Source organism: Macrotis lagotis, chromosome 5, assembly GCF_037893015.1.
Source record: "Macrotis lagotis isolate mMagLag1 chromosome 5, bilby.v1.9.chrom.fasta, whole genome shotgun sequence".
Lineage (NCBI taxonomy): Eukaryota > Metazoa > Chordata > Mammalia > Peramelemorphia > Peramelidae > Macrotis > Macrotis lagotis.
In genome coordinates this window covers 132797403-132810581 of record NC_133662.1, presented here as the reverse complement: position 1 = coordinate 132810581, position 13179 = coordinate 132797403, and the positions used below count along the sequence as shown (strand labels likewise).

General features: G+C 36.3%; 1 protein-coding gene across 7 annotated transcripts in view; it reads right to left on the bottom strand.

Moving 5' to 3' along the window:
* NCOA7 (nuclear receptor coactivator 7) overlaps nt 1-13179 on the bottom strand; it is a 187683-nt gene that overhangs the window by 28863 nt on the left and 145641 nt on the right. For 6 of the 7 annotated variants that reach the window (XM_074187512.1, XM_074187511.1, XM_074187514.1 and 3 more), the window contains 4 exons: nt 12186-12299; nt 8205-8330; nt 6171-6355; nt 1609-2648 (listed from right to left, as the gene is read on the bottom strand). In XM_074187512.1, the coding sequence (XP_074043613.1) occupies nt 1609-2648; nt 6171-6355; nt 8205-8330; nt 12186-12299 (1465 nt within the window). The remainder of the gene's footprint in view (nt 1-1608; nt 2649-6170; nt 6356-8204; nt 8331-12185; nt 12300-13179) is intronic. The other variant, XM_074187515.1, reaches the window with a different exon arrangement.

Genomic DNA, 13179 nt, shown 5'->3' with positions numbered 1-13179 from the left:
GCTGGTGCTTTATCCACTACGCCACCTAGCCGCCCCATCTAAATCCTTGTTGATTAGAGAAAGGCAAATTAAAACAACTCTGAGGTACTGCTTAATACCTCTCAAACTAAACAATAAAAAAAATAAAGGAAAATGATCAGTGTTGGAAGGGATGTAGGAAAACTGGGACACTAATGAGTTGCTGGTGATGTTGTGAATTTATCCAATCTTTCTGGAGAGCAATTTGGAACTATGCTTAAAGAACAATAAAACTGCATACTCTTTGATCTGGTAATACAACTAGGTCTAATATCATAAGAAAGGATAAAAAACCCACATGTACAAAAATGTTTATAGCAGCTCTTTTTGTAGTAGCAAATTTTAGGGGATGCCCATCAATTGGGGAATGACTAAACAAATCATGGTATATGAATGTACTGGAGTATTACTGCTCTGTAAGAAATCATGAGGGGCAGGATTTCAGAATAGTCTGGAAAAATATGCATGAACTAATGCTGAAACAAGTGAGCAGAACCAGTTGAACATTGAACCCATTAACATTAGCACTGTGTATGATCAATTATGATGGACTTGCTCATCTTAGCAGTACAATAATCAAAGACAATTCTAAAGACCTTGTGATGGAAAATATCATCAACATCCAGAGAAGGAATTATGGAGTCTGAATGCAGACCAAAGTGTTCTAATTTCAATTTTTTTAATTTGTTTTATGTTTTAAAGGGAGTTTTTTTTTACTCTCATATTTTTTCTTTGTTGATTCTTTTTACACAATATGATTAATATGGAAATATGTTTAACATAGTCATATGGAAAACCTATATTAGATTGCTCTCTTTTGGGAAGGGAGAGGGAAGGGAGGGAGAAAAATGTGAAACTCAAAACCTTACAAAAAATGATTGCTGAAAACTATCTTAGTTGGAAAAATAAATGAATTAAGTTAAAAAAAAGAACCTCAATTTTGTTGGTAAAAAAAGAAATGCTTCAATTAGATCATAGAGCTAAGTAGATAAAATCTAAATGGATTAGACTGTAAACTCTCTGAGGGCAAGGACTGTATTTCTTTTTCTTATTCTATTTCCAGTGCTAAATAATACTTATTGATTATTGGATAAAATTATTTTATAGACTTGTGAATAATGATAAGATTATTATAATCTTGCTCAAATGATAACAGGATCATAAGTAAAGAGCTAGAAGGGACCTGAGAGAATATCTAGTTCAACCTCATCATTTTACAGATGAAGAAACTAGCCCAGGGAGGGTAAAAGTAACTTTCCCAAAGTCTCATGGGTAGTGACTATCAGAAATGGGAAATTGCACTGCAGTAGTATATATTTTATTTTGTTCTGTAGAATTGAAAGAAGTTTTTGAAAAACCATTTTACATTTTAAGATATAAATTAATCAGATTTTCTTGTCCCTTGGGAAAAAATAAACCCTCCCTCTCTGCCCTCCCTCCTATTCATCATCAGCAACTTCCATCCTAAGAATGTATGTTTTAAGTCCAGAACCAATATAAACTCATCTCTTAACACTATGTGATTAGATAAGAATCTCTTTCAATATTGACAGTATTGGCACACACACACACACACACATAGAGACCTACCTTCAATGGGTACCTGAATTCTCTTTAACAGCCACAATCTGATTTCTGATTTACTATCCACCTGTGCACCTTGGCAGTTCTTGTCCAGAGAGGATTCCAGTGAGGAATCCAGAGATTCTTTAACAATCTTCTCTTCTGTAGATGAACTCATTTTTGATGAAAATGGCTCCTTTTCATAGCTTTTACCTAGCTTCTTGCTGCCTTCAACAAATGGTTCATTTGCCTGAGGAACTGAGCTACTAAGAGTAATGTCTATGCCTAAGGGAAGACTGCTTTTTCCATCGCTAATTTCTGGGTTTTCTAAGTTTTCAAATAACGGTGACCCTTCCTTGTTTTTATTAAGGTAAAATTCAATAAGTTTAACTTTATCTAGATCTTCATGAATGTTCAACATTGATTCCATCTCATCTAGGGGAGAAACAACCTGCTTATGCCCTTCAGGCCCTACATCTTGTTTCTCACAAGTTTTTAAGTCTAGAACACCTTTTAGCTCAGTATCATAATCTGTTCTTGAAAGATCCAATGCTTGTTGGTTCAAGATTTCTAAAGTGGAATTGGTTCCTTGTGATCTGGTCTTTCTAGACTCCTCTGAATCAAGAGAAAGGCACTCCTTTGGAGCTTCCTTTTTGTTACTTCCACCTTCAGTTTGGGAGGAAAGTTCTTCCAGGTCAACAAAGTCATCATCTTCCCCTAAAAGTGAATTTTCTTTGGTTCTAGAATCTGATGCAGTTTTTGCCTTGGCAGGTTCCTTAAGGTCAACAGTCATCGTAGCCAACTTGTTAGGTTCTTCCTTGGAAGATCCTAAGGTCTCTGATTCCTTTAAAATGGAATTGTCAAAAGTCTTAAGAAGATTGTAATCTGAGGACTTCTCTATAGCTTTTACTGACTTGGAAATTAGGGGAGTAGTGGTTTCTCCATTCTGCTGCCTTTTTTCTTTATTGAGAGATTTGAATTTACTGAATGGATTTATATCCTTCTCAGAAGCCAGGTCCTCCCATTCTCCAGGCCTGTACAGAGGACAAAGATCCTGTGGTAGGTCACTGTCAGGAAGAAATGGTGGATGCACATGGAATGTTACAAAGCAAAACAAAAATCAAAATGGAGGAAAGAAAAAACACACCAAATAGACCCAACTCAAAAAAAAAAAAGGATAACTAAAATATGTTAAAATGATTTTAGAAGGATGAAGCTAAATCAAGAAATAATATCTTCAAAACTAAACATAAGGCAACTAAAATAATTATGTCAAGAAAGCAAAATGATGTTGTGCCCCTTTGTGGAAATGTATGGATGATTTCTGAAGTCATTTCTTGACAAATTTAAAACATGAAATGCATCAAGATTTTTAAGATAAAAGAACTGCGATACTAACTTTCCTATAGAATAAGGTAGGGAGGGAAATATAAATACTAAATGTTTTTTCTTCTTCTTTTTTTTTTTTGGCAAGGCAATGGGGTTAAGTGGTTTGCCCAAGGCCACACAGCTAGCTCATTATTAAGTGTCTGAGGACAGATTTGAACTCAGGTAGTACTCCTGACTCCAGGGCCAGTGCTCTATCCACTGCGCCACCTAGCTGCTCCTTCTTTTTCTAGAATCAATTTTTGATATCTCATTTTCTTAGCAAACATTACTTGAATAACTACTATTGTAATGAACACAAGTACCTTGCTAAAATGCTGTTCAATCAATCAACAGTATTTATTAAGTACCCACTATATACTAGGCTCCTTATGTACAAGGATAAAAATGAAACAATACTTGCCTTCAAGAATATACAGTCACATTAGGTTACAGAGCACTATCATAGGCAAAATTTCCTCCAAATAAACTTCCAGTCCCTTTAATAAATTCCCTAGGATGGAGTGTAATTTGGGGTTATCTACTGCCCAGATCTACTCTGTGATGAAATGCAAAACTATGGTGTTAATATTTCACAGTTCTAAAGACATTCAAAAAGCATCTGCTTTTTGATTGTCTAATGCATCCATAAGATTCAGCTAATCTTGCTAACAACCAATTTTTTGTGGAGGTATTCATACAAAAAGTATTATTGCAATAAAGTAATTTTATATGACAAACAGTTTGTGATGGGTTGCCTGCTGAAGCACCGTATTGTTTGGATACTATCATGTTTTGTTATAATAGAGTATTTATTAGGGAAAATCTATTCCCATAAAACAGTAACTATACTATTTTCCTGCTATTCTCTTCTCTCAAGTATAATTATTTAAAAAAATTTAGATGGGAAACAATATAGAATATGAATTTGAAAAAATATTCCACTGTACATTCACTTTCTATCTTCCTCAGTCTCAAGATATAAAACACAGTGAAGATGAAAGGAAGTTATTTTGGGGAAATATTAGCCTTTTGCCATGTCATTAGTATAAATGATCATCACCTAAGAAGCATTATCAAGCTAACATCTTTTAAAGGAAGCTAGTTCATTCATAGAGTTACAAGACAGGTTTGAAGTCGATGCTAAATGTTTAAAATACAAATGCATTTTCCCAATGCCAAATATGTCATATGATAGGTGGGTTCCCAGGGTAGCCTTCCAAAGCTTATTTAACTCATCAAGTACCTGAAGTGATAATGTTTCTACTTCATCCTCGAATAAGACCATGACATCAGGGAGGTGATGCCATGACAAGCACGTGAATTGGATTTGAGTGAGGGGGTGCTGTGCTAAGTCACCAGTCTCACTTTCTCCTCCAGAGCCAGCTGGGTCCATGGCCAACTGAGAATCAGAATATCCAGAGATAGTCCTGGATGTGAGGCAATCAGGGTTAAGTGACTTGCCCAAGGTTATATAGCTATTAAGTCAAGTGTTCTGAGGTCAGATTCAAACTCCTGTTCTCCTGACCTGATTGGAAAGTCAGTGCTCTATACCCATGCTGATGGCTCTGGAGGAGAAACTGAGGCTGGTGACTTAGCACAGCATCCCCTCACTCAAATCCAATTCACGTGCTTGTCATGGCTTCACTTCCCTGATGTCATGGTCATTTTTCAGAATGAAGGGCAAAACATCACCATTCTCTCAAAATGTGATCTAGTCTGTATCTAGACTAAGATTATATCAGAATACTCTTTGATATTAACAAAGTATTTCCACAGATATGATTTTATTTGATTCTCACAAAAACAGAAGTATGTAGGGTAGAGGTGCTATCATTGCCATTTTATAGATAAGATAGTTAGGGGGTTAAGAGAGCTGTCCAAGGTCATATAACAATTAAATAGCAGAACTAGAACTGATGCCCTCATCTCTAGGGCTCTTTATATCTTACTGTACACTATTCGACTGTAATCCCCATACTAAACATCATTTCTAAAGGGAAAACTATTCAAATTATTGACAACTCATCCTGGTTGCTTAAGGTGCAGCTTCGAGGACAGGGTCTAGGCAAAGATACTATGAAAAGTTTCTAATTAGGGTCTTCCTGCCTCTTGTAAACTATAACATAGGGAGAAGTTTCCAGGTTTCTCCCTATAATTCCTCTACCCAAGCTTACATTATATATGTCCTTCTGGAGTTTCCTTAAAGATTTTTAATTGCTAGTATACTAGGAAAAAAATCAGTTTCAAAAAGTCTCAAAAATTGGAGGATAAGTCATGCATTTATTGCAATGCAAATAGGGCCAAACCTTGATCTTCCTCAGTTTTTGCTTGCTTTACAATCACATTTTCAACCTGATACTTAAGAGTCCCCATTTTGGGGTGGCTAGGTGGTGCAGTGGATGGAGCACTGGCCCTGGAATAAGGAGGACCTGAGTTCAAATCTGGCCTCAGATACTTAATAATTACCTGGCTATGTGACCTTGGGCAAGCCACTTAACCCCGTTGCCTTGCAAAAACCTAAGGAAAAAAGAAAAAAAGGAAAAGAGAAGAGTCCCCATTTCTGGGATTTTTATTCTGCTCTTTCCCTTAAGGAAGATCTTCTTATATCCCTCCCCCTATCCTCAACTTGGACCCTGAAGGAGACACATTTAGAATAATGGTGGGTGTTTGGATACACATAAGAACATAAAGTTCAGCCTAGATGACTTCCAATCTTCTAACTCCATCACAAAAAAAGCATTTCTCAATAGTGAATGGGTTAAGGTTTTGAAGCAGGGAAATAGACTAGAAATGGAAAATAGGATGAAAATTTACTTTTTCTTTCTGACCATCCATCCTACCTCAAAAGACCCAGAACTACAATAAACCTGGAAGAAAGATAAGGGTTCTGTCTTTCAAAGACAGGGACTATTTTAGTTTTTCTCTTTTTAATCCCTAGTCTTTACCACAGTTACCTGGGACATAGTAAGTACTTAATAAAAGTTTGTTGATTGACTTTTTTCCTTTCCTTTCTCACATATTGAGTTTCTTCCAGAACCCATGACTTGGTTTTATTTTTTTTCTTGAAAACTTTAAAAACTGTAACTAATAAATTCATAAATGATCACTCCCAATATACTGTGGGGTCTATCTCTTCTTAATCATATCAAATTCTGTTTTTCTTCCTTTGCTTCTCTAAGCCTCTTACATTTCCCCCTCTCTTAAAAAAAAATTCCTCTTACGATGGCAATGCATCTTTAATCTTCATGTGGGAGATATCATTGTAGAGTGCAATGGAAACAACTTCTTCCATAGGACAGATGAGTCCATATTCTTCACACCCATTCTCAATAACCAGAGGATCAGACTTGTGAGGATCAAACATGATGTTGTTTGGTGTGACAATCATGACACCTCCAACTACACCCTTAAAAGGGAAGGAAAAGAAAAATGTAAACATATTGGCAGCTAGAGTTCTAACAAATACACAACAGGACTTTTTATAATTACATGTGCTATTTCAATTTTTCTGAGATATGGTACTTCCAAGTTTTTAGTTCCTTTATCAGAGTGCCTCAAAAAAACATTTAAGGTTTGTTTTAATGCAATATTAGATGCAGCACCAAAATAAAAGACATACTATAGAATGGTGAGCTCTGTGTTTTAGTATCAGCTTTGTCAGCTTGCTAACAAAAATTAACAAAATTTGTTAACATTTTGCTGAATTTTAGTTTCCTGATCTTTAAATTAAGGGGAAATAAAGTAGGGATAATTTTTAAGATCCATTTTAGTCCTAAAATTCCACGATTCATAATTCATTCATTCTAGGCATCCATCAGGCATCTTGCCTAAAAGTAAACCTACTTTGGCTTTCTTCAAGTCCTGATTAAAATCTCAACTTCTACAGAAAACTTTTCCCAATTCCCCTTAAATCTAGTACCTTTCTTCTGTTAATTATTTCCAACTTACCTTTTATACAATTTACATGTTTAGTTATATATATATTTTTTAGGTTTTTGCAAGGCAAATGGGGTTAAGTGGCTTGCCCAAGGCCACACCGCTAGGTAACTATTTTGTGTCTGAGGCCGGATTTGAACTCAGGTACTCCTGACTCCAGGGCCGGTGCTCTATCCACTGCGCCACCTAGCTGCCCCTGTTTATATTTTTCTATATAGTTGTTTGCATGTTTTCTCCCTCATTAGATTATGAACTTCACGAGAGTAGGGACTATTTTTTGTCTCTTTTTGTTTGTTTGTTTATATCTCTAGCACATAGCAAATGCCAGGCACATAGGAAATGTTTATGTTGACTGACAATGCATAAAAGCCATAGCTACCAAGAAAGGTACAGTCTAAAAGAGGGTTATATATTTTTTAAACTTAGATGAGTCAACTATACCAGGTCACCCCAAAGCAGAAGTAGTAACATGTCTGTAAGTGAACATTCAACAGTGATTGAACCTCTAAAGGGATATTGCTTAATGTATTCAATACATACATGTATACCTTTGATCTTGATTGGCATTGATAATATTATTCAAATCTTAGTATTACATATTTAGAGAACAAGAAGGGACCTCAGAAGTCCGGTCCAATCCTGTCCTTTTATAGCTGAAAAAAATTATGCCTACAAAAGTTAATTGATTTGCCCAAGATTATAAAACAATAAAAAAGAAGGGTTTGGATTTGAACCTAGATCCTTTGATTTCAAATCCAGCATTAATTTAAGAAGAAAAAAGAGTAACTTTTGTTAGGTAAGAAGAAAGGTAACAAAGCAAAATAAACAATAAAAGTTTAAAGCTACCTAGACATAAAATTTGTTTCTTTATTGACTCTTCTGAAGTAAGACAATTCTAACTCCTACAACCCATGCAGATCATTATTTCCTCAACACACACACAAGCTAAAAGGAAATGATTAAAATGATTAAAAATGACTGGATTAAGTCAGGTCTACAATTCACCTGCTGGGAGAATGGGTTGATGGTTCCTTTATCAGCAGTAAGGTACTTTTTTTATTTTATCAAGAATTTTTAAGGTAAGGAAACAGAAACACAGAAAGAAAAAATGATTTGTTCAAGCTGACTCAAAATCATTTCTTCCAACTAGCCTATGCCACTTCAAAATGTCAGAAATTCATTAGAAGGTAACTAATAGGCATTTGTTAAGTTCTGAGCTGTAACCTTTGGACAGAGTTTTGACTATTCCTCAACTTTAGGCATTCCCACCAGACATTTACTTTTAATATGTATTCCCCCAAACAACAACTGCTACCTACCTTGCCATCTGTGAAGTAGCGGCAGTTCATTTTTAGAAATTTTACAACTACTGGTTCATCTTCTTCAGAAGTAGATGACAGGACTCTTTCAATTGGTTTTAAGGCTTTTCTTGCTAAGTCAGCATCCTTTAAAAATGTAAATATTTTGGGGTTAGAGGGGTGGCTGCCAGAGTAAAGGAACTTCAGTCTCCCAGAAGCAGCCCCAGGGCGCCTGGGAAGTGCCACTCAGAGTAGCAGGGGCAGTTTCCTGACCTACACAGCACCAGGCGCAACTTGGAAGATCAGTGGGGGGGGGACCTCTGCCAGAGCAAGTGCATGAAACCCAGGCCTCAGGGCATTCAGCCAACAGCATGGCCCTGGCAGCCCAGATCCAGGCAACTGAGCCTTGAGTGCTTGGCATACTGAAGGGAGGGGAGTGGAGAGAGACTTCTGAGATTTGTCCTCTGTCTCTGGGGCTCTGACCAGTCTAGGCCCCCCATCGAACAGCAGTACCCTCCCCCCCCCACCTCAGCCCCCATGGCAGAGGAGTGCACTTGTGATCATTCACAGACCAGGAGGGAAGACAGGCCTCACACATGGAGATCCTTGTGGGGGAGGGTTGTCCTAATAATACTCAAAAGCTCAGGAAGCACCCCAAAACCAGGCACAGGCTGGGGAAATGAGTAAACAAAGAAAAAAGAAGACCACCATTGAGAAATACATTGTCTATGATCCCAAAAAGGATCAAAATACTCAGCCTGAACATGAGGAAGTACAAAGCTCCTGCATCTAAAGACTGCAAGAAAAACAGAAATTGGGCTCAGGCTATGACAGGGCTCAAAAATGATTTTGAAAATCAAGTGAGGGAGATAGAAGAAAAATTGGGAAAAGAAATGAGAGATATGCAGGAAAACATGAAAAAGAAGTCAGCAGCTTAGTCAAGGCGATCCAAAAAAAATGCTGAAGAAAATAACATGTTAAAAACCAGCATAGGTCAAATGGATAAAACAGTTCAAAAAAGTTATTGAGGAGAAGAATGCTTTAAAAAGCAGAACTGACCAGATGGAAAAAGAGATAAGAAAGCTCTCTGAGGAAAACAAATCCTTCAAGACACAATACTTCAAAACCAAAAGAATGAAAAATAAGAAGAAAATGTGAAACATCTTATTGAAAAAACAACTGATCTAGAAAACAGATTCAGGAAAGATAATTTAAAAATTATTGGAATAAGGGGCGGCTAGGTGGCGCAGTGGATAAAGCACCAGCCCTGGAGTCAGGAGTACCTGGGTTCAAATCTGGTTTCAAACACTTAATAATTACCTAGCTGTGTGGCCTTGGGCAAAGCCACTTAACCCCATTTGCCTTACAAAAACCTTAAAAAAAATTATTGGAATACCTGAAAGTCATGATCAGGAAAAGAGCCTTGACATCATTTTTAAAGAATTCCTACCAGAAAATTGCCCTGATATCCTAGAAGCAAAGGGCAAAATAGAAATTGAGAGAATCCACTGATCTCCCCCCATAAAGAGATCCCCCCCCCAAAAACAAACAACCCCCAGGAATATTATAGCCAAGTTCCAGAACTCCCAAGTCAAAGAGAAAATATTACAAGCAGCCAGAACGACACAGTTCAAATATCATGGAGCTGCAGTCAGGATCACACAGGACTTAGCAGCAACTACATTAAGGGCTTGTAGGGCTTGGAATATAATATTCCCTAAGGCAAAACAGACTGGAATGCAACTGAGAATCAACTACTCAGAAAAACTGAACGTTCTATTCCAGGGGGGAAAAGATGGACTTTCATTGAACCAGGGAGGATTTCAAATGTTCCTGTTAAAATGGCCAGAACTGAACAGAAAATTTGATCTTCAAATATAGGACTCAGGTGAAGCATAGAGAGTGGAAGAGAAGGGTAAAATATGAGGGACTTAATGATGATGAACTACATGTACTCCTGCATAGAAAAATGATACTGATAATACTCATAAGAAACTTCTCATTTAATAGAGCAGGTAGAAGGAGATTTTATAGATGAAGCACAGGAGAGAGCTGAAATTGAAGATATATTGTAAAAATGGAGTCAATGGCTAAAAGGGAAATGCAATGGGAGTAAGTGAAAGGAGAGGTAGAATAGGCTAAGATATTTCATATAATAAGATTTTTTTATTACAATGAACTATTGCAATGAAATGGAAAGGGGGAAGGCAAGGAGGAATGAGGGAACCTTCACTCTCATCAGAGGTGTCTTGGAGAAGAAACAACATATATACTCAATGGGGTATAGACATCTGGAGTAAGAAGAAAGGAGGGGGACAGGGGGAAGGGGGGATGTGAGTGATGGAGGAAAGGATGGACCATGGGGGGGGAGAGTGGTCAGATATAACACATTTTCTTTTTTACTTCTTGCAAGGGGCTGGGATTGGAAGGCCTGTCCGGGATCATAGGGCCAGGTGGATGCTGGGCCTAAGTGGTGGTATGGGGGCTCGGGGGTCTCTTGGCCCCAGAGCCGGGGATCTGTCTGCTGTGCCACTCAGCTACCCTATAGCACATTTAAGAAGAGGAACAGAGTGAAAGGAGAGAGAAAATATGGTGTATGTTAGTGGGGAGGTAGGAATGGAGGGAGTTGCGATCAGCAATGACAACAAAGGAAAAATATGGAGGTAGCTTTTGTGATGGACTTATCATAAAGAATGTGATCCACCCGTGACAGAGCTGGTGGTGTTGGAACAGTCTGAAGCACATTATTATTATTATTATTATTATTATTATTATTCTTAGGGGGGGGGTTGCAGGGCAAATGGGGTTGGGTGGCTTTCCCAGGGCTGTACAGCTGGGTGGTTGTTGGGTGTCTGAGGCCGGATTTGGGCCTGGGTGCTCTGGGCTCAAGGGCCAGTGTTCTGTCCACTGCACCACCTAGCTGCCCCTATTATTATTATTATTATTATTATTATTATTATTAGTTTTGTTTTTTTGCAGGGCAATGGGGTTGGGGTGGCTTGCTCAGGGTCACACAGTTGGGTGTCTGGGGCTGGATTTGGGCTCAAGCGTTCCTGACTTCAGGATCGGTGCTCTGTCTACTGGGCCACCTAGCTGCCCCTATTATTAATTTTTTTAAATTAAAATTAAAATTTTTTTTCTTTACTTTATTGCTCATGAGGGTCTATATTCTTTTGGGGGGAGGAAGTATTATGTTTACTCTTAAACAAGAATATTTTAGTAATGTATAAAACACCATTTGTACAAAAAAATAGAATAAATACAATAATAAAAATAAATAAATAAAATGCATTTCAGGCTTTCTAGCTCATCCTGGCAAAAAAAAAAAAAAGCCAGATTAAATGGAAAGTTTAAAATGATGCTATCTGTGCTTAATCCATCAAATATAAATTTTCATTTTTATTATTTAAAAAGGTAAATATTTCCATAATTAGTAAACAGTAAAAGCAATCTTCTCTTATATTTGTTTTGAGAATTCAAAACAATCCTAAGTGTAATAAAAAATAAAACTTTGTTCTATTTCCCTACTTGTAACCTGCCTCATTTTGATCTAAAATAAAAAGTGACAAACACACTACATCCTTCCAAAATGCGACATACATAGTAAAACGTATTCAAATAAAATGGGTTTTATTTTTTTTAAACAAAAAATTACAAATATTATCTTAGAAGAATTGACTAATTAAATACTTTCAGATTATACTAATATGAAAGACTCCATACCAAACTAACAGTATTTTAATTTAGCAGAGTGTTTTAATCTCTTACTTGTTTATATGCCATCATTTTTTTCTTCCAGAATTTAGCTATGACAGATTTCTATGATTCTCTTATCTAAAATGACAGTGCCTATTGCTTAAATCAATTTTAACTTTCTTATTTGGGAAATGTTGATTGTAGACTTATTAAAATGAGCCCATTAAATTATAAAACCATGCAAGGAAACAACTCCGAATAATACTTATAACTTGTGATTCTTGTTTAGAAGAAAGATATACTCACAGGAAGTTTATCATATTCTGCATCTGATGATGAAGGAGAAATAGTAGCACCAGGACTTGATGAAGTTAACCTTAAAGTACTGGAAGGAAAGTCAGTATCTGGCACAAAAAGGACCTGAGAAAAGGAATTAAATTACGTTAATTATATGCAATTAAATCTTGAGTTGAGTAATTATCTACAAAGTGCTATATTGTTTATAGAATATCAGTGTAAACTGCTTTAATCAGAACAGTCTTCATGGAGGGGTTAGGATGTTTCCAGAAATTAGTTATACATAACTTTGCAAAATCTGATATTTTAAGATAGGGACAAAAATAACAGTGTAATATTTTCTATTTTTAGAAGACAGCAAAGACTGTCAACCTATGACCCTAGGGCCATATAAAGCTTTTCAGAGCTCATCATGTAGACTTTGAAAGAAGTATGGAGGGAAAATTATTATTTTGATTGTATCATGCCATTTGAAGGAACCAGAATGTTAATACAATGTATATAGGCAAGTGACGGTACTCTGCTGAACCACCAATATTGAAAATCTTTTGAAGTTACCCACATTAAGGCAAACTCTTATCAAGTTATGAGAGAATTAAAGCCATACAACATTAGTGGTCTTTACAAAAAGTTAGGTCATAAAATGCCAAGTAAATGGAAGTTCTCAAGTTGAAACAAACTCTCTTAAAAATATAAAGCAGAAGAGTAACCTATCAGTTTTGTTTAGTATTTTAAAAGTTGTATATCAATTTTGGAAGTAAAGGAATAGTAACTGTGACCTATTGTTAAAGATTTTGGTTAATCCTGGCCATGTAACTGAAGTAATAAAACAAAAACGATACCAACTTTACTGAATTCAAAATATAACTGAGAAATATAATATATATTTCATGACTAAATGAACATTGACATTTCTGGGAAGGGATCATTTTTCTTGAGAAAAAACTATATTAAATTTTATAAATACTATATAAATAATACTATATAAATATAAATACTATAT